The sequence below is a fragment of the Falco cherrug genome, chromosome 2 (assembly GCF_023634085.1).
Source record: "Falco cherrug isolate bFalChe1 chromosome 2, bFalChe1.pri, whole genome shotgun sequence".
NCBI classification, from domain to species: domain Eukaryota; kingdom Metazoa; phylum Chordata; class Aves; order Falconiformes; family Falconidae; genus Falco; species Falco cherrug.
This window is the reverse complement of record NC_073698.1, coordinates 94,605,234-94,627,314: the sequence shown is the minus strand read 5'-3', so window position 1 is coordinate 94,627,314 and position 22,081 is coordinate 94,605,234. Positions and strand designations below refer to the sequence as shown.

General features: G+C 40.3%; 1 protein-coding gene across 1 annotated transcript in view; it reads left to right on the top strand.

Moving 5' to 3' along the window:
- The window catches only part of EGFL6 (EGF like domain multiple 6), a 44,040-nt gene that overhangs the window by 5,048 nt on the left and 16,911 nt on the right, over nucleotides 1-22,081 (top strand). Inside the window, exons 2-7 of the mRNA XM_055703419.1 lie at nucleotides 1,425-1,537; nucleotides 3,666-3,758; nucleotides 6,643-6,762; nucleotides 10,473-10,592; nucleotides 12,965-13,099; nucleotides 14,834-14,956. Of these exons, the coding sequence (XP_055559394.1) occupies nucleotides 1,425-1,537; nucleotides 3,666-3,758; nucleotides 6,643-6,762; nucleotides 10,473-10,592; nucleotides 12,965-13,099; nucleotides 14,834-14,956 (704 nt within the window). The remainder of the gene's footprint in view (nucleotides 1-1,424; nucleotides 1,538-3,665; nucleotides 3,759-6,642; nucleotides 6,763-10,472; nucleotides 10,593-12,964; nucleotides 13,100-14,833; nucleotides 14,957-22,081) is intronic.

The following is a 22,081-nucleotide window of genomic DNA, read 5'->3' as shown; positions in this document are numbered from 1 at the left end:
ATACGCTTTTTCTGCTGCCTGAAGACAGGGTATTTGTACTTCTGTAAACTGCATCACTGGGTAAATGAGAAAGGCTGAGTGACTTCAGAAAAATTTATTTCAACACTGAAGTCTTTTTTACTTGCCAGGTGACATAAGAACCATCTCTTCGTTCAGGGTATCTCAGATAGATGAGCTTATGTGTTCCTTGTGAACTCTCTTCTCTTTCCAATGGTTCTGCTACTGAAGAAAACTCTGAAGGAACATCTTGTATCTTTGAAGTGTATGCGCATACTTATTTTACTACTTTGCCTTAGTGATGTTTGCGGTAACTGTTCCAGTATGAGTGCAACCCTTACAGATAAGCATGGGAGCATATGTGTGAAGCACTGCTGTAAGGTGATAAAGCAATGCCTTTATTGTGCATCAGACTAAAAAATGTGAAAGTGCCTGGGCTGTTGACATTTTTTCCATTTTTTTTTTTCCCGCCACCAGGGGGATGTTTGTTGTTGCTTATTGCCCTCCTCAATACCCCGAATCACTCACTACAGAGCTCTCACAGATAAGGTATTTTCTGTGTCAGAAACACCACTTTTGACTCTTTGAAGAAAGTGTATTTTAAATTATGGCCTGGAAAAGCAGTGAGGACAGAGGATTTTTGATAAAGAAGAGAATTTCATAAAGGGGACAGACATGTGGTAATGAAGATTTTAAGTAACAGCAAACAGAGGGAGAAGAGAACTAGAGTCACAGCACCCGTTGCAGCATAGAGTAGGTCTAGAAGACTTACACAGTTGTGGATTTCCATCATATTTATAGTTTTGGCAACTAACATTTCAGGTTTTCCAACTCTTGCAGCTACTGATCTGCACAGTGACTTTGAACCCCCTGGGCTTATTGGCAGACTTAATGTTAATTTGTATGGTCAGGGAGACCAGTACAACCAGAATGCGTAGGACTTGCAGGCTCATACATGCAAATTGATTGTGTAAGTCACTAGCTTTTATGGGGCTGACTGGTGTTCAGAAAGCTGCTTTTCTGTAGAATCGGTATTTCATCATCCAAAGCAGTACTTCTGTCAGGTATGGCATCATATATTCCATCCAGATTCTTCAAGTGACACAAGCTGGAGCAGCCCCATTGACTTAACTGATACTAAAAATGAGTCATTGTAGTAGGGGACTTGGCTGTATTTTTTGCCTTTGCCATGTTTCTCATTAGAAAGGATTTATGTTGCACAGTTAATTTATTGCAGCTGAAACTTTCCCATCTTCCCTGTTTCTCCAACCACATGCAACTTTGCATCCCTGTCTAGGAACACTTCCCTAGGTTCAGTGAAAGGAAAATGCCTGACGGTGGATAAAACATAAGGGAAATGTACAAAGGAGTATACGAAGCAAAGTGCGTTTGCCTGTTGGAGCTAGTATTTATCCTTCCTTACACAGCTCAAGAGCTCCTGGGCAGCTGGTGGCTGTGAGACAGCCTGGGGTGTGTCGCTATGGTTCTAGGTTGGATTGCTGTTATGGCTGGAAAAAGAACAACAAGGGCCACTGTGAAGGTAACATTAACACTTTATGCTTGTTTCCTCTCCATGGCGGTGTACTTGGTACTAATAAAGGGATTTCATATATGTCTGCCAGAAGTTACAGAAATAAACTTTCTGAGGAGTGAAATCTCTTAACTCTGTGAGAGAGTGACTAAAACATGTTTGAGAGACCATCTCCTCAAAAAAGCAGACCTTTGGGTAAATAACACCAAGCCATAAAAAACACATTCAAAAATTCTTAGGTCCAGAAGGGACCATCTGTTCTAACCTCCTGCACAGCCCTGGTCAGTGCCTGTATTGTTACAGCTGTCAAGTAAGTGCCAAAAATGCAGTGTTTTCTAATGCTACATACGGACCTCTAAAATGGTTTTCTATCAGTTGGTATCCTTTATCTTCAGAGTACACAGCCTCTGAGAACCAGGAGGTTTTAACTTTCTAAAAATATAAATAAAACTTAAGCAATAAGTGCTCCTGACGAGCTCAGGTAGCTGGCCAGCATTCTGGTCTGTGGATGGTTGGCTTAGTGAAAAGTCGATGCCTCTTAAGACACTTCGAATTTACAAAAGCTCTACAGATCCCAAGGAGAAGGTGATGTGGAATCTCTCTGTAGCTGTACTTGGGCAAAACACAACAAAATCATAAAATGGATGTTCTAGGAATCTTTTTCAGATGTTGCACCTGTTGTCCCAGAGAGTTTGGCATTGTATATCCAGTGAATTTGAGTAGAGGATTAGGGTTATTAATTGCTGAAAATCAACCTACTTGTATCTAAAAGGGAAAGATGCCAAAATGTCTCTGTTCTGTATATATAGCATATCAGTTTAAAAAAGGAAAAGTGATTAATGCCTTTATTAATATTTCCGCATTGCTTAATAGCACCTTATTTTTGATGCAAATGAGTGCCTGGAGGGACAACTGGTATATGTAACTTTGATCAGCCAGTGGAATAGGTTGTCTTGTTTTAAAGCAATAGGTTGCTTTTGTACTAAAGTACAGTTTTCATTAACTTCTACGTTTCATCTTTAGCAGATTTTTTTAAGCCAACTATAATGTAATTCTGCACTGTAAATTCAGATGCAGTGGTGTTCCCTATTTCAGTGCTAATACTCAGCTGGTCTTGTAGTATGTCACGCTGCATTCAGGGATAGAGGTAGTGTTGAAAAATGCCTTAATCTGCAAAGCTGGTGAATCAGTTCATCTGAATCAATCTTTATATGTATGGAAGATACTTGAATTTAGAAGTATGAATTTTAATTTTGAATTTTACTATATAGTTACTAACACTGTGACACTTCTATTTCCTGTAGTTTGCATAGCAGCTTTAATTACACAAGGTAGCAAGATGCGCATCCTGGCGCATACTCTTTCACTGTTTTTCCACAGCTAGTCCTGGTCTAAATGCATGTTTGATCTGCTTTCCTGAATAACCCTCATGTTGACAATCACACTGACTTTAGGAGCTGTAAGCCTTATAAAAGTCAGCATTTAATTTCTGACTAATAATCCAGAGGGATGAGAGTTAGAATATGTCTCCATGCTAAGTATAGCCCTCCCAAATCATTGTAAACCTGATGTAATTATACTAGTGGGATATGTGGGAAGGAAGGTTGCCTGATCATTTGACAGATGTGCTCTGAATGTTCCACCATGAGATGGACACATTCCTCAGCTGTAGCTGAGAAGATAAAGACTGGAAAACTATGGTAGTGTGTCTCCTTTGGCTGCAGGAGTGCTGTTGCCTCTTTCCTACTCCAGATGCCAAGCATAGCAAGTTAAGCTCTGGTTAGCTGCTTCTCACATAGGCTTCTTCAAAATAGGAAAAAGGCAAGAGTACGAAACTAAATGTAATCATAAGCGTGGCAGAAAAACATGAGGAAGAGAGCTAAAAGGAGTCTCTTCTTTTTCAGGTCTTTACAAACCTGGAAAAGCACGCACTCGTGTAATCTGTGCTAGTGTCACATTTTTTAAGCAGAACTAAAGTGTTTAGCAGTAGGTACCATTCCCAAACTAGAGGGAGAGGTACAGAGAATGTGGAACTTGTGCAACAAGTTTTTAGGCAAGTAAGCAGGACGAAAGTTCTCAATTATAGTATTTCTAACTTTTTCTTTTTCTCTCTGCTTTCTCTGCCTGACTCCGCCAGCAATCTGTGGACATGGCTGCAAGTATGGCGAGTGCGTGGGACCAAACAAATGCAAATGTTTCCCTGGATTTACAGGGAAAACCTGTAATCAAGGTTTGTGCACATGGGGATATTACTCCAGAAAGCAGACTGTTGATATTCTGTCTCCTTATCTTGTACTATGGATTGTGTCATCTTCCAAAATAGTAAACCAAAATATTTTCTCGTTTACATAGAAGAGGTTAGAGTTTAAGGCTTTTGGATCTCTAACATCCCCGGCAAGCTCGAAGCCTTCTTCAGCATACAGAAGTTTGAACGTATAACATCTCCTGTGGGCTGATGACAAGGGCAAACTGACACGTTTATAATCAGAGGATTAAGGCATCGACAGATTATATAGGAAATTATTAGAAAAGAGGGAAGTCAAATCCAGAACCCATGTTATTTTCCTAACTAGCAGCCCATGTTACTTTCTTAACTAACCTTCACATCAGAAGGACATGCAGTTACGTGCTAGATGTGTAATTTCTCAATTGTCTGGGCCAATGCCATCTGTTTGCACATGCTGATTGGTAATTCTGGGAACCAGACATGGGAATCTTTAGAACTGCATATTCAGAAACCTTGAATGCACCACTTTCCCTCCATAAACTGCAATTAGATATGAAAATATTTCAGCTAACACAGTGGTGACAACTCAGCTTTTTTTTTTTCCCCTGTTCCAATATATGAGACCCCTGTGTTGGATCAGATGAAAGGAGCAGTTCACAGTGTGTGGAGAGACCATCCTACTGCAGTGCAGATGAGTGAGCTGCAGGTGCTGTGAGGGAAGCATGACATAAAGGCCATGCAAATGGATGAGTCTATCCTTGCTACCTTCCTAAGCACCTGCAGCCTTTGCTTGAAAACATTGCATCGACATACTAAAGACACATTTTTCAGAGTCAAAACAATCCACTTGTTATACAATATCTTTCAGACTGTACTATAAATCTATAGTGTTATGTATTTTGGGACACTATCTTTCGCGCTTCTGATGTTGCTCACAGGGGAAGAAGTCAATTCCTCAGTACGACTAGACAGGAAAGTGAAACAGCAGCCGTGGTTGTGTGTAATAGATATGAAGGAATCACTTACAACTCCAGCCTTTAAACCTGGAAGTTTAAGCTCAAAAATTATTTGGCAGCTTAAAAGTTACCAAAAGGCAACAGAGAAGCCCCCAGCTTTTGGGTGTTTCCTTTGCAATAACTGCAGCTGCATTCAATATGCCTTCTGTAGGCAAGCAGATCAGTTCTGTGCACATGCAATAGATTCAGCATCTGAGGCTTGGGGGAAGCACCGGGCAAACCTACATATGCAAATTGCCTGTTAGGTCCCTGGGCTGTTCTACCTTCTGAAGCATGGCCAGGAATTTTTTAGCAAAGTGGTAGCTGGCACAGGCCACAAATGTCCCAGAGCTATTTCAATAGTATAGCCATATAGGTGGTCATGTTCCAGCAGCCAGGAATGCTCAGAGCCACTTTTAACTTACTGGCAGATATAGCCTTGGTTTGTCCTTACAGCAGAATGCCCTGCTGAGCAAGCTCAACCATGAGCTAACTAAAATAACAGAGATAAGGGGACTGTATTGGTCTGCCACCAAGTCTGAGCTAAATTAGCCTTATCTTCATAGGTTCTCTTTTAGAGCTGTGTATGCTATCTGTGCATTACTGTGCATTGTGTAAGATATGTGCAGCTAAGCACTTTTGAAAATGTATGGTCTAAGTGGAATAACTCTTGTTCCCTAGTTTGCTCTCTAGTTTCTTTGTTAAGAGAGTCTTGGTTATTTAGTGGAGCCACAGTAGCACAAAAATCCCGTGTGATTTGCAGCCTGATAGGTTGTCCTTTTTCAAACAGGCCCTAAGTTTAATAATAGAATGAAACCCTCTTTTTCTTCCCTGGGCTGAGCTGTAACAAGCACTTCTGCACATGTATAACCCCCCCAAAGGTTACGCTTTGAATGGTCTGGAATTTTTTCTGTGGTCCACAGGGCACATAGACATGAGAACAGATGCTTCTCCCATTAGAAGTGGAGCTGCACAAGCTCAGTGTTTGCTTGGAGAGTTGCATCTTTACTGAAACTATATTACTGGTCATATGTGCCTTTAAACACATGTTGAACAGGCTGCATATGCCTGTGTATTCTGTTAATGGGTTCTGTCTGCGTACTAATCAGATTTCAAATTACTAGAAGTAGAGGTGTCAGTTCACAGAAGTCACAAGCACAGATACTGTCCCCTTGTCATAGGACCAATACCAATGTCAACACTTCTCTGCCTATATCACACAAATAAAACTTTAGAATTCTAGTTTTCTCCCTGTGAAGGATATCTATTGGGAATTTGAAATTAATTTAGTTTCAGAAAAGCCTTTAAATCCTGGATTTTGAGAAGGATTTAGGATGCTTTTATTCTTGGGATTTTGAGATTTTTGAGATTTGTCCTTCTATTCTTGAAATCAAATAATTCGTGTCATATATCGCATTTCATTTCCGCTACTGATAACCTTGGTGCCAATGTGTAGTTTAGAAAAAAAAAATATCTGTTTTGCTTTATCTCAAGCTGATTTGCTGTTCTTAGTCTCATGCTTTTGCCTTTCTAATACAGAGGTCAACTGGAGGGCTAGAATCTCCAGCTAGAACCAGAGAAATCTGGAAAAATAACTCCCGGAAAAGACTATGCAATTTTCTCCCTACCCCTTCACCACTTCCTCACTAGCTGCCAGATGTGTCCAGAGCTTGCATTAGTTTTCCAGGTGTCAAGACTGTGTATGTTAGTTTTGCTAGCAGTCTTTTCAGGCAGATGGTCTGCTAAACTCCCATCTTGCAAGGGGCTGGCTCATTTTCAATCCAGGGGATTTTACTGTGGGGAATTCAAGGCATTAGGCAATGTTATCCACCTATATGTATGAATATATGTATACAAACCCAGCACTTACTTCATTCCAATGACTTCTGCAGATCTGAATGAATGTGGACTGAAACCACGTCCCTGTGAACACAGATGTATGAATACACATGGCAGCTACAAGTGCTATTGTCTCAACGGGTACATGCTTATGCCAGATGGCACATGTGCAAGTAAGTAATAGAGCTGATAGGACAGGCATACCAAAATCATCTAATCGCATTTCATCCCAGCAGATTTTTTTCTTGTGATGGGTTGTAGCTTATTCAGGATAGGGTCTTTGCCTTAGCACGCTGGTACTGTCAGCAGCTGAAAGAGGCTTTCTGTTTGGCAGTACTTGGACAAAGTAAACTAGGTCATACTTGTGTTTTGGTGTTCAGAGGAATTTTTGTCCTGCTAGAAGTAAAAATCTTTGATAGCATTATTTCAGATGAAGGCTAGCTAGTATAACCTTGGTGCATAGTCCTGCCAGTTCATCTGTTGAATAAGGATTAATGAATCTATCCAAGCAAAGCACCAATATAGACTACTTTTTGCTGTGGTGAATTTCATGCCATTATTCCTTGCTTTACCTTTCTATGCTCCTTGACTAATTTATTTTACGTTTCTCACAGTTGCTGCCAGCTTTTTGTAAACATTTGTTCATTGAACTAAAGCTTATCTAAACTATATTTCTACCTATTTTGTCTTTAAGTCAGCATGTAATGCAAAGCATTCTGCTTTCTTAGCCAACCTGATTTTTCAGACCTGAGGAAGCTTCTTATTTTCCAATGATACTTTTGTGTGCAGAAAATACTTTTTTTTTCTTCACCTGAGTTGTTCCATATGGGTATTTTGGCTTGGAATTTCACAAAACCCTATGTAGCATGGTGGCAGCCCTTTATGTAGTCCACTGGACTGGAGCAGATGCATCAGTTGGACAAGGAGGTTGGTCTGAGCAGTGGAACAATCTGCTTAGAGATCTATCCTAAACCAGTGGACCTAGCTCTGTGGTGTGCAGCACAATCTTTCCCATGGATATGACAGAAGACCATAAACCCTGAAAGGCTTTGATCTCCAAACCCTGAAGACAACCATTCACCAGGTAGAACACCCATGTGGCAAGTTTGCTGTTAGTCTTGGGATAATTGGAAAAACACCCAGGCTTGGCAAACACTTGCAGGAGTGTAGGATCTGCAGATGTGGGGCAAGTAGGAAGGCCAGAGCTTTTATTTTCTCTTATGGCAGGGAGACTGAAATTGCCACGAAAGGTGCCTGGGGCCAGAGCTTTTGGAGGGTTTCCCTTCCCTGCATCACAGCTCAGGGTTGTGCTTCTGTATTATTAAGCATGGTCTGTATCACCAGCAGACAACAGCTGCAGGGCTGTGAGATGCCTGAGAAATGGATAGATATTCCTTCCATTTCATCCATTAGACAAGATAATTTGTGTATTTGCTGACATCATATGCTGAGCAGTTTTCAGTAAGGCCACTGTCTTACGGACAGCTGAAGTTGGCAGAAGGCAGGACTACAGTCAAAAGAAACAATCATTTGAGCCCAGCAGCAGATTTGTCCCATCCATCCCTCAGTCCTGCTCCCCTGAGCACAAATGCTTGCTGCAGCCACGCTTTTGAACCAAGTCAGAAAGCCAGATCCAGACTGTAACTTAAGATTTCTGCTGCATTACTTTTAAGCCGGTCTTAGTTCAGGATTTGTTTCCTGATTTAAGAAACTCTGCATTTGTACCAAATATGCAATTGCACTATCCTTTGCTTAAGCCAATACAAAATGCTGAATTTCTCAGTGGCAATGGTGGCCAATGTCAAGTATGTATGAAAAAATTGCCTGAGCCACTGTGAGCCCTGAAGCTCGTGTTTGACTTTGACAGGAAACATTATTTCTCAGCGGAACCCTGACAAACCCTGACACAGAATCAAACCGAATTTCAAGAGGAAAGCCAGGTTTCCCATAGAAGGGAAGTCTTCATTCTTCACAGCTCTAGTTAAGGAGGAAAAATAATGTTCATCCAGTTTGTGCCTCATTAACCCAACCCATCTACCACCTTCCAGTTCTGAAGGGCCTTGATTTTCTTAAGCAGAAACTACAATTATATAATGAGGCAGTAAATTATTTGCTCGAATAGAAATTACTCTTGGTTAAGTTTAGTAGCCTCCCATTTCACTTGATGCTGCCGTAAAGCTTGTGCTCAGATAAAACTCTAGGTTGTTTAGCCAATTATATAATTCTCATCATTTTATTCAGACAAGCATTTTGAGCATATTATTGCTCCTTTGAATCAAATTCAGCATGATGTAAGTCTCCTTAGCAAGATGGATTCCTCCTAGTCTGAGCAGTCAGGCTTGTCTGCAGCCACACCAACGGACCATGGAGCTGGAAGAAGGGTATCAGAAGAAGAATGTGGCTTTGGGCCACAGAGAACCATTGCTTGAAATAGTAGGTTAGTAACTAACATAAAATCATCCAAACTCTGCAGGAATTATTCTACTAGATCTGATTAGTGGTTTGTCTAAGCCAATGTTATAGCTAACCAAAGCCAGGAATAGGAGCTTCAAACAAAAGAGAAAATAATCAATTAGGGAAGAATAATGTTTAGTAAATTTCTTTATTCCCACTTAGAAAATAGATAATGTGTCAAAGTATTATGATTTACAGTCTGTCTTCTTTTAACTCTTACCTCCTGTATGTTCTCATTCATAGAAAAGTAAAATGCTTTTTGGAAATACAGTAAATTCTTGGCATTGAATGTTCATCACTTAGCCACAGATTCTAAACAAACCAGCCTAAGAAAAATAATTTTACCACAGATTGAACAGATTCATTTTCATAACACACAGAACTAATACGCATTATATTTTATATTAAAATCACAAATCGTGTGGCTGTAGCTATATATGCACCTGACCATATCATTGTATTTTCTATACACTCTGTTATTATCTACCATTCTGAAAGTGCTGGTACTTTTAAAATAAAATTCATATTTTTTTCCTGCCTAAGCAGTGAGACAGTTTAAAGTTCTTTCAGTTTCTTTGTGTGTCTAATAAATTGACAGCTGTTCCAGGTTTTCCACTTACAGAGAACCTATATACAATTCTGTTTCTCTGAACACAACCACAGTGAAGTAAATGGAAATACTTTCTTTGCACACACTGTTCCAGTAAACGCTTCCAAATGCTACTTCTTTCTCTGGCATCATAGCACTAATGCTTCTGGGATTTTGTCGGGATTTTAGAAATAATCTCCCTGCATACTTAATACATTTTTCCTACTTTTCTAGTCTTGCATAGGTCTGTCAGACAGAATCTAGACCCCTACATTTCTATTTAGACACTAATCAAAATAATCTCCAATAATTCAGACTCCTAACCAACCTATGGCGACCAAGACTTGTGTTCTGGCTAGTGCCTTGTTAGATATCTGTTCCGTAAAGGGTCAAAATAAAGGGTGGTTTCTAAGTCCATCAGGCTAAATAGTTTGTAAAATCAAATTCTATACTAGAAGCATATTTAATGGTAAGCAATAAAAACAATTCACTACTGAATACCAGTTTTCTTTAAGGTAAATCTTTTTCAATGGAAAATGTAAAAAACACCCTTTTTGTACTTTCAGCAGTTCTGTCTGAATCTAAAAGGTAATACTAAGAATCACAGAGCTGGAAGGAGGAATAAGGGCAGGTAAGAAAAGAACAAAGTGAAGGAGAGTGTCAGATCTATCTCACGGACACCTGAATTGTTAATGTGTTAATGTATAAACAGCTTGATTTATGATGAATGGAATTTTGTTGTTCTGATTAATTTTCTGCCTTTATCCAGATCAAACTTCATTTTAAGTGTGTGATCCCAGCCTAGAATTTTGCCCTTGTTATTTTAAATACTGTTTTCAGGTTCTAGGTCATGTGCCGTGGTGAATTGCCAGTATGGATGTGATGAAGTCAAAGGGGAGGTGCAATGTCTTTGTCCATCAGGTGGCCTTCAATTGGGACCAGACGGAAGGACATGCATTGGTATGGTTAGAAAGCTCACTCTCAGCTGCTTTTCTATAGGATCCAAAAAAGATTCTGGGGAAAGGTTAAGAAGTCGTTAGCTCTCCTCACTGGCTTGAATAATGCTGCTTGTTACTCAGTGTGATGTAAAGTTTGCATGGGTTTTTTAACTGCTTTTGTAATACTGGCCGTGTAATTCTTTGGGCAAGTCCCATCCCCAATAAATAACTGAATATTTTGACATGATTTGGAGTCATTTACAGATTTAGTTTCTCCCTATTGCTTTGAGGCCATTAAATACAATGCTCTGCCTGCTGTCCCGCTGACATAATGCATTATAGGATTTGAGAGTTATGTTTGGATAGGGTTTTCTTTTACTGTGATGACCCATGGTGCAAACTTCTATATTTTTCTCCGGAAGCCTTGACATCAGTTTACCTGGGAGTTTCCTGGGATGAAGAAAGCATTGCTTATAATACTTGGCACTGTTCTGTGATACCATTTTACATTGTCATCTGACAAAGCAGTGCTACAGCATTGTAATCCAATGCTGAAATCATACCCATTTTAATAGTGAAGCTAAATGAGCTCCTTTCAAAACCCAACAGACATGAAACAAAGCTTCCAAAGCAGGGACTACTCCAACAACTAGAGAAGGAGGGACAGTGAAGTGCATGTCAGGGAGTAGCAGGAGCAGGGCAACTGTCTGTAGGTGTCCCTGCTTGAGCAGGGAGTTTGGACCAGATGACCTCGAGAGGCCCCTTCCAATCTCAACCATTCTGTGATTCTGTGAAAAAACTTTTTGCAATAAGTGCTGTCTACTAAAATGTTTTTAGTAACATACGTACAATACTGATGATTTCACATATTCTACATTCTTTCTGTCACAATGGTGCAAGTCCTTTGATCATAAAGGGCAGCTTGGACATGATAGCTTACATGCAATGAATAACAGTAGCCAAGCCATTTCAGATGCTGCTGAACCAATACATACTAGTTGAATGATTTCTACAGCTTAGAGAATGTTTTAGATGTTGGGAAGTTTAACGTTCAAACATTAAAAAACTAATTTTAGCTTCAGTGGACAAAACAATATTATACTTAACATTTCAAACACAAGATTAAATAAATGCATTAACCAAGAGACACTGCTGTGTAGAAGGACAGTTACTATATGAATTGTTCTCTTTATCACACAACTGTACTATCGAGTCACATCTAAAGGTTGTATGGCCTGGGACTACTGTATCACCTTTAGAGGCTATGGAATAAATCCATGTGGATACTTGGTTCAACTTCCAAACTATAAAGACTCCGACATGAGAACAATACTTACTTCTTTCAAATGAAATTACTTCGTAATTGGAACTGTCTTGCTTTGAGTAATCAGCAAGGCTCTTGGACTACCGCTAGTCAGAGTTAAAATTTGTTTAAATTATTTAAGAGCTGTGTGAACATTGTAGACATACGTATTTAAATACAATAGATGAGTGGTTCTCTTAAATCTCTTGCTGAATTATTCAGGCAACTGTTTTTATTCTTTTGGATTGAGTTTATTCTTATTTACCTTGCCTGCTCAAATGGATTTGGAAGAGTGCTGATACATATGATAGAAGGTAAAATAGACAAAAAGGTACTTCAGAGGTTGGAAATAATCAGATCCCTTCTTTCTGCATGACCTGTCATATATCATCAGTTCTCCATCTCTAAAATGAGATAGCATCTTCCTGCTGTATAGCATAAGTGCTTAATATATTGTAAGATACTCTAATACTCTGGTATTAGTTATAGAATCAGTAAAAACAGGTAAGCATTACCTGGCTGTTAGTTTAATCCTCCTAAGAATAATGTTCTTAGGCTCCTCCCATACCAATCTTCCTCCTTCTCTCTGCAAGGTGTCTGACCCCATCACTACCTTGCCGGGCAGACCTCTCACAGCCTGGAAACTTCCTCTCCTCTACATCTTGATTTAGTCCAGCAAGGGAGAGGTGCAGAGATTCAGTAGAACCGTGGTTTCCTGTTTCTGCGGCTTTCTCTTAAAAGTATTCTCCGACACTTCCTTTCTCAGGGAAACCATGGAATTTGTGGAGTTCCTCCTGACCGTGCTCCATGACCTTAGGGCATATCATTTTCCCCAGTGGGGAGAATCCCCACTGCTGTCTACCCTAGCTTTTACCATGCCAGGACTCAAAATCTTCCATAAAGTTCACAATTTGCTGCTTCATTTATATAAGCACATGCAAAAGTCACCCCCAGTGGGAAATTATAGGACTTATTTATTAAACACCTTGTGATAACCAAGACCAAACCATTCCCATGCAAATCCAAACTAGTTTTTGCTTTCCCATTTTACTTTCTCGTGGATCTGACCAGCATCCCTTCTCCTGCTCTAGACATTGATGAATGCTCCACTGGTAAAGTTGCCTGCCCTTACAACCGCAGATGTGTCAACACATTTGGAAGCTACTACTGCAAATGCCAGCTTGGTTATGAACTGAAATACGTCACTGGCCGTTATGACTGTGTAGGTAAGATTTAGCCCATGAATTTTCCTTCTTCATTCTTTTTCATTCCCACACTGTGCATCTTTCCTGTCATTGCCTGAAGCATGTTGACCTAGCCTTGGGATACTGCCTCAGAAATGGATAAAAGATGTCACGCTAAGAATATTCTTGATAGCACTTTGAATTTTTCTATGGGTTTTCCCTGTGACCTTATGAAAAACCTGATCACTGGCACTTGCAAATTAAATTGCCTCGTACCAAGACAAGATGTGCAAGGGCTTGTAGTAAATTAGCAACAGCTGACTACAAAGAAGTGCTACTTTGGGTTTAGTTAAAGAGCCATGTTTAGTCCTCTTGGCTTTCAACCTGTAATGAACAAGTAGTCCCACAATTATTTTTTTTGGGGTGGGGGGGGTTGTGTCGTTAATGAGGAATGCCAATCAAGTGCCTTCATGAATGTAAAAATAGTTGTTTGGCCGGACAGTACAGAACAAAAAAGTATGAAAATAATAGGTTTTAATTACTTTTCAGACCTCTCTTGCATGCCTAAGTTTCTCACAAACAAAAATAAATACAGGCAGAAAGTTATCTTGGCATGCCCAGGTGCTAAAACAAATGTCAAAACACCTTTAGTCCTGTTTCAATCCATTAGCTGAATGGTGGAAATACAGAAAAGTGTAAGTTACTGCAAGCACTGCAGCAGTATTATTCAAGCAGTTGACTACATGAGGGCCTGGAAGGATTGGAACTACTACAAGAAGTGCATGCAAAACAGAATTTATGGGATTTGTTTATATTTGCTTGGTCTTGGGAGTTAGGGGTGGGAGGGAGAGTATAAGGCAGGTATTGGAAACTCAAGTTTGCATTTCCTGTTGTATGCAAATCCTGAGAGTCTTAAAGTGGAAAAAATAATTTTTCATACAATATGTGGGTAAAGACTGGGGAGGTCTCAGTAGTCAGAATTTTATCTTCAAACCTGAATCTCAGTCTCAGACACCCTATTTTCGAGTCAGTCTTCCTGCTACTTGTCTCCTAGCTGACTTACATCATGAGAGGACCTGTCAGCTGCTAAAAAAGAAGCAATCTGGGTAAAATGCAAGTGGTGCAATAATTTGTGCACCAGCTTGGCTCCCTCATGTGGGAGAAATCAGAAACATCTTTGTGATGTGGCAAAACGTGGGGAAAGGAAAACAAAATCAGCTAGTCTTGATGCTTGTTCATTTTGCTGTCAGTTGAACATAGTATTTTGTACCAAATTTTTCCTGATTATACTTTTTTCGTACAGTATCACGTGTATGCTGGAATGTTAAATAGAAAATCTCAATATCTTGGCATGCTCAGGGTCACTTTCCATTGCATTTGTTGTAGAACAAAGAAAAGAATGAGAAAGATGTAGTGCATATTTTTTTTTAATTGACGTCACACACTCTTTTGGTGCCTTTTGCGTTTTGTTAATAGAAAAGTGTGTACAGCCTACAGTTTGAATCCTGTTGTTAGTCACAAAATCACTGTGTTCACTTTACCTTTACTGGGATGCTCTACATTTTCCATGGATGCATATGCCAGTAGTTGTGCAGTTGGAGCTGATGTTAAACATTCTCTGTTAGTGTGAATTCTTCTGCCTCCGATGGACTCTGGACCGTCTTGGTCTAACACTAGTGCTTACAATACCTGGAAACAGACGGCTGGCACAAACAGGCTGTCATGAAACTTGAGTTTCAACACAGTTTTCACTGAAGCATTTATATTTTTCTCTAGATGTAAATGAATGTGTGACAAATACACACAGGTGTAACCTCCATGCACAATGTCTCAACACGGAAGGATCATTCAAGTGCAAATGTAAGCAGGGCTACCGAGGAAGTGGATTTGATTGTGCTGGTGAGTATCACTGGATGACAGGAATAGTGCTATGTTCTTTTTCTGTCATAATTGGTGCTTATAAGGCATTTTCTAGGAAATGTTACGCTGAACAGTACTGCAATACCAACCAAGCAAGACCTGTCCACAAAGTAATGTATTCCTTGTACGAGTCATTGTATAGTTAATACAGGTATTATTTGTTCAAATTCATTTTGCCTATGAGTCCCTAAGTCTCATAGTAGCACTAGGTATCGCAAGCAGAAAAGAGAAGAGAATTTGTCCTGAAGAAACAGAGAAAATAGCTTTAAAAAGTCAACTTTTCCTTGAACTCCTACAGCTAGCCTCTTGGAGGGCTGTGCAGTCCCTGTCAGAAGAGTGTCAAGATAACAGCAAAAAGTGAGAGGTGGGAGGAAAGCCATGACTTCTGTGCTAAAATATTTTCATTTACATTTTGCCATCGTTTGTCTATTGAATACTGAAGACCTCCTATAAAGATATCATTGCCTGGCTCTAACTGAATGTGACCCTCCTAGAAGAAAGAAAGAAAGGCAGTTCTTGTCTTTATGTTTGAAATTAACCTTTTTATTTAATACATTTATTAAACCTAGCAGAGGTTTCTCCTGCAACGTCATTAGAAATGTTTTCCTCAGGAGGACATCTGAGCTCCTGCTCAAAGTTTTTGAGTAAAAGACATTGTGAAAACATTTTAAAAGTCCTTGTCTATAGCAGATGAAGTCTACATAATATATAAGCCTTTTTTTCCTGGGTCTTTTTCAAGTATCCCTTGATCAGATATGTATTATGATTATACCTCATGGTCACAGATGTTCCAAGTCTTCATGTTTCTACTCCCATTATAATAGTAATTGAAACCTCCAATATCACACTGGTAAGTTAAAACCCTCATTAAGTTTATACTTACAGTAAAAAATGTTGACTTTTGACAATAAAAGCTAAACACACAAAAACCGGACTGGTACAGAAAGGTTTGATTTGGACACAGACTGCCATGGCAGAGATGTTTAGAAAGTTCTTCATGCTCAGATTCAATATTATGAACCAGTTTCCTTGCTAGGCCACATCCCTGGTGATACGTCACTGCAGCTTACTGCACTAGAAGGGTGTGGTGGGGTTTGAGACCTGACTGAATATCAAAGCAAACTGACATGGCACATCTTGATATGGTTCTGTTAAAACAACACGTACCACAGCTGAAATGTTAAACAAATACATCTCTAAACAAAAAGATCTGGGTTTTTTGTTGTTGTTTTTTTATTTGTAATGAGAAGCTGAAAATTTCAAAGGAAAATCTTTTGACCAAGTGTGTGTATAAAATGTTGTTTCTTCAAGCAGAAACAATTCAACAGGAATGTTTGTTTTAATATGAACAGAGGAAATATTTTAGGTTGTGGAGAGACTATGACACATTTTTAATGCCTAGTCCTGTAAAAAACTCATTGCTGAAGACTGGTGATTTCCATCTTCTCACTGGTGTTTCTATTGAATTTTTTGCTCTCTTTATGCATATTTCCTCGTGTCATGTTTCCAATTACCAAAGTCCACTATTTGTTTAGAAGAGGAAGGACCTGTGCATGCGTAAACTTAATAGAACACACTAAATTAAAGAGATTTAATACAACAGAGGGTAGAGGAATAACACACAGTAATGAGAGAAATCAGAGCCATAGGCAGGTCAAAAGGCAAGGGTCTAGCTAGAAAGGTGTATACAGCAAGGGGAGGGGGGCGTGGGGGGAACCAAGTAGGTGGTAGGTAAAACTTGAAAAGTGCTGGTGCTAAAAAGAGACTGGTTTCTCTGGTGGTAATTCCCACACATACATCTTTTTTTTAAAGGGAACAGATGGAGGTTCTTTCAACCTTGAATGTTTCAATAGTTGATTTTTACTGCAGTCCTCAAAAAAGTCTGACCAATGTAACTGATGTGGGCAGGACATGCATTTTGCTATTGGGGCAAATGTTTTTTCAGACAGCAACACAAACACTGATTACATATACAAACCTAAACTGAAACGCTAAGTATTCTCTGTGTCATATGGAAATTGTGGAAAAACTTTGGCTTTACTGAAGCCAAAGGAAGTTTTGCTATTGGGTGTAATATGATGGGAACGCTATCCTGGGAATTCGGGTGCTGGAGGCTGTGCCAAAGGAAGTTTTGCTATTGGGTTTAATATGATGGGAACACTATCCTGGGGATTTGGGTGCTGGAGGCTGTGGCTACACATTTCTTTTGGCGGCAGCAGCTGCAGCTCCTACAGCCCATCTCAGCTCCCAGCAGATGGGCCTGGGGTTAGGCTGCAGCTAAACTAAATGCTTCTTAAGTATGTTCTCAGTACTCCAGATAATTATTCCCATAGGGTGGGAATTCCATTTTCACAGGGAAGCATTATTTCTTTATAGCAATTGTCTCTAGTACATAACAAACTGGCTACCATGGCAGCAGTATTAGCTTTTTATAATAAATGGAAAACGTTGTAATAGATAGCTTTGGTTTCAGAGTATGAAATGCAAGTAACTAAGCACATTGTTTACGATGAAACTTCTATGGCTACATCTCCTCATGCTGCCAAATAACCTAATAAGTGAAATAATGTAAAATTCACCTTTGCACAGAAGGTGGGGGAAATACTTTAATTTAATTTGTATGTCAATATACTAACTTAGGAGAAAGCTGCTGGAGCATCAGGCTGCAAACAGTGCTGCTTGTATGCGTATGACCTGTGATTGTTCAGCCTTTGGCCATTTAACACTCCTATATGCATGAAACTACAGGGCTGTCAGCCTGACCTCGATGCCAGGGAAGGCTACAGAGCAGGTCATCCTCAGTGCCATCACATGGCACGTGCAGGACAACTGGGGGATTAGGCCCAGCCAGCAGGGGATTATGAAAGGCAGGTCCTGCTCGACAAACCTAATCTCCTTCTACAACAAGATGACCTAGTGGATGAGGGAAAGTCTGTGGATGTTGTCTACCTAGACCTTAGTAAAGCCTTTAACACCATCTCCTACAGCATTCCCCTGGAGAAACTGGCTGCTCATGGCTTGGACAGGTGTACTCTTCGCTGTGTTAAAAGCTGGCTGGAGAGCTGAGCCCAAAGAGTGGTGGCAAATGGAGTTACATCCAGCAGGCAACTGGCCACAAGTGATGTTCCCCAGGGCTCAATACTGGGGCCAGTTCTGTTTAATGTCTTTATCAACGATCTGGATGAGGGGATTGAGTGCACCCTCAGAAGTTTGCAGATGACACAAAGTTGGAGGGGAGTGTTGATTTGCTTGAGGGTAGGAAATCTCTGCAGAGGGATCTGGACAGGATGGACTGAGGGGCATAGGCCAGTTGTGTGAGGTTCAACAAGGCTTAGTGCTGGGTCCTGCACTTGGGTCACACCAGCCCCACACAGCGCTACAGGCCTGGGGCAGAGCGGCGGGGAAGTGCCTGGTGGGAAAGGCCCTGGGGGTGCTGGCTGACGCCGGCTGAACATGAGCCAGCAGTGTGCCCAGGTGGCCAAGATGGCCAACAGCATCCTGGCTTGTACCACAAACAGTATGGCCAGCAGGACTAGGGAAGGGGTTGCCCTCCTGTACTTGGCACTGGTGAGGCCGCACCTCAAACACTGTGTTCAGTTTTGGGCCCCTCACTGCAAGAGGGATGTGGAGGTTGCTGGAGCGTGTCCAGTGAAGAGCAACAAACCTGGTGGAGGGTCTAGAGAACAAGTCCTGTGAGGAGCAGCTGAGGGAACTGGGGTTGTTTAGTCTGGAGAAGAGGAGGTTCAGGGGGGATCTCACTCTACAACTACCTGAGAGGAGGTTTCAGGCAGGTGGGAGTAGGTCTCTTCTCCCAGATAATTAGCGACAGGACAAGAGGAAATGGCTTTAGGCTATACCAGGGGAGGTTTAGATTGAATGTTAGGGAAATGTTTTTCACTGAGAGGATGGTGAAGCATTGGAACAGGCTTCCCAGGGAAGTGATTGAGTCACCATCCCTGGAGGTATTTAAAAAAGTCACCATGTGCTTGGCGACATAGTTTAGTGGTGGACTTGGCAGTCCTGGGTTAACGGTTGGACTTGATGATCTCAAAGATCTTTTCCAACCTAAATGATTCTATGAAACATTGGAGGCTGTTCCTAAACTGTCTCTAGCACACATTTCATTTGAGAATTCATAGAGATGTAATCTTTCAAATGCTCCCTAAAAGGGTCCTAGCCATTTCCACATCTGGCCTCTGTCTTGCTGCAATCTGTTGCTGTTCTCAGGTTCATGTGTTTCCTGATTTCCTATTGTGCATTGAAAAACCACATTTCCCTCACCACATGTTTCTTATGCATATTTCAGCTTTTATTTAAGAATAGAGTCTCACAAGGTTCCATAAGCAATTAAGATTCCTGTGGGGAAAATTAACCTATTTTTGATTCACTTTTTTGTTAGGAAACTACAAAATATCAGGAAAAATCAGTACTAACTTAAAGCCTACAACCTTCAGGTGTCACTAAGGAACTCAACAATGACACTTTTGTTATTGCCTGGCTGGAGGCAGAGGTTACAATTCTTCTTTATGCTTTGCTGAATATCGAAATGGCAATGCAAAGTCATGCCAACTCTCTCTGTGCCTCTTGTATTATTCATGTTCCTTTTTTGCTCAAAGAGGAACCCCTAAGACGCATATATAATTTTGCTTTCTTTTTAACTTGCCAGTCCTGAGAAAAGTTGGGTTTGACATAATAAAATTTCAAAGCTTAAGAAGTGATTCTGGTCATATCACTGGTGAGATTCTTACAATTCAAATCAGTATGGAGCCAAATACTGTTGTCATCCTTTAACGAACAGCACTTAGGCTTTGGTCAGCTCACATTTCCTACTGGAAGCATTGCTGGCTGGTGTAGTCATGTATTAAGCACAGTCTGGCATAATGAACTTGCACAGATTTCTCAAAACATCCTTCCCTGTGTAAGATGGTAAGAATTTTAGAAATGAAACAGGCTGGGACATCTACCAAACATCATTGGTAGGTGATATTCAGTGGTGCTTAGAAGAGAATAATAGGTAGAACCTGTGTTTTAACCTATCTATGAAAGCTTTCAGACTCTCTTAAGACTATCTAAAAGAGGTTGATAATTTACAGAATGATTTTTTTAAACTATTTCCTGCTTATCTATTTTTTACTCACATCTGCAGACTCCCCCTAAATGTGATAAATGGTTGTCTGTATCCCTCATCTCCTCCCCAGCTTTTATAGACAGAAGGTACAAAGAGCTACAAAAGGATTTTAAAGCCAGTCTCCTAGGCTTGTCTCTCACCAGGTTTTTAAATGTATTGCTAGGTGTGAAGGTGGAAGCAGCGCAGTGCCTGCTGGAGTGCAGAGCAAGCTATCTCCTACTGCAACCCATTTATGTTCAGAGCCCCAGCCGGCACTGGCTGCAGTCCAGGATGTGTGGGAGGAGAACGGATCACTGTCTGTCCCTGTCCTGTATCATCCCCTGAGTATTTGCCTTTACACAATGCAGCACAAGACAGGGGGTTGGCATCTGCACTCTCTGTTTTTTCTAACTCAACTTTCACAGTTTGGTCATTAGACATCCTACACCAAGTTGTTTCTGTGATCTTACAATCTTGTACAGCAACTGATGACAGAAAAGACTTACTTCTAGCCCTCACCTGCCTTTGTTTTTCCAACTCATGCTTTAATTCTCTCTAATTCAAAGCAAAGTTATTTTCATAATAGGGCAATAAACACAAGCTGTAGAAGAGCAGGAGGAATTAATCTGTTTTCTGATGGAAGGTATGTAAAGAAGAGCTGGGATGAAATGCACTACATTTCACTTTCCAAAATTCTCTATGTAGTCGCGTGGACAGATAAATGCACAAATGTTTGTGAGCAACACCTGTGCATTTATATGCATGTCTTGGGGCAAAGGGTCCTGAAAAATCACTGCCTCAGCTGTAGCACCCCATGTTGCCAGAGAAGGGGAGCTGTTCATTCAGGCAAGTCCACAGGCAGTGGATTCAACAGAACAGAGTTTAAGGTGGTCTGTCCTTATGCTGGTTTATTCCTCCTGCAATTTATGGGTAGACATAAAAAGCCTCAAATGTACACCTCCAGCTATTCTAAAGCTGAATGCAGATTAGAAGGATACTAGTGGTATATTCTAAAATACGCTTGGTGTCTAGTCCCTCTGTGAACCCATGAGCATGCAGATTTTCATATTGCAGCAGCAAACTGGAGTCTGCAAGCACTTGAGGATTTATACACTTTCACCCCCCTATTTTTTGTCACTTCTGTCAGTTGATTTTCAGCTTACCTCTGCACGTACAAGGAGATTGGTATTTTAACACCACAGAGGTTATTATGTTGAGCTCTAAGAATTTTTCATTTCACTAGGAAGACTTCAAAGCAGAAACTACAAGCAGATGTTCAGGTTTGCTGAGCAGTCAGTCCTGGCTTGAAAATCTCCACAGCCTCTTTATTAGCAGCCTGAAGTTTCTTGTTACTGATTGTCAAGAGGGAAATTGGAATGACACTTTCCTGTTAAATTTTATTGCTGCATTCTGAGTTTAGACACAGAGAACCTTACATTTTTCATGGTATCACCCTCCAGAGGAAAGGCTCACTTAGGGGACTATTAATGAAGAGTTTACTTGCAAGTATCTGACAAGCAAGGCTTGTTTTATGCAAAGGAAAAGAAAATCAGTATCTTCAATTTTGATTTAATTTTTTAATTGGCATCTGTTTACTTTACTATTCCAACTGCAGCCTCAAAAACCCTGAATGCTCCAGTGAGCACACCAAGACAGTCTGATTCTGCTCCTGGGATACTAAGTAGCATGTAGTTGCATTTGCCATAAATAAAATGTGACAGATTGACAGTGACAAGATCGTATTTTCCAGGAGTGAATATAAATTCAGGGAAATTTCCCCTTTTCCTACTAGACTATGGTTCTGTTTTATTAACCAATGTTTTTTCTTCTGCTATATTACTGTGAAAAGAAACACCCAGAAAGAAGCACTACCAGGTTACAAGTCCAGTCCATCTGTCCCAAAGTACTACTATAAAATTTATATTATTGCAAAGTGAGGAGCAAAATAGGAACATATTCTTGCCCTGATAATGCAATCACTAGACAGAAAACAGAGG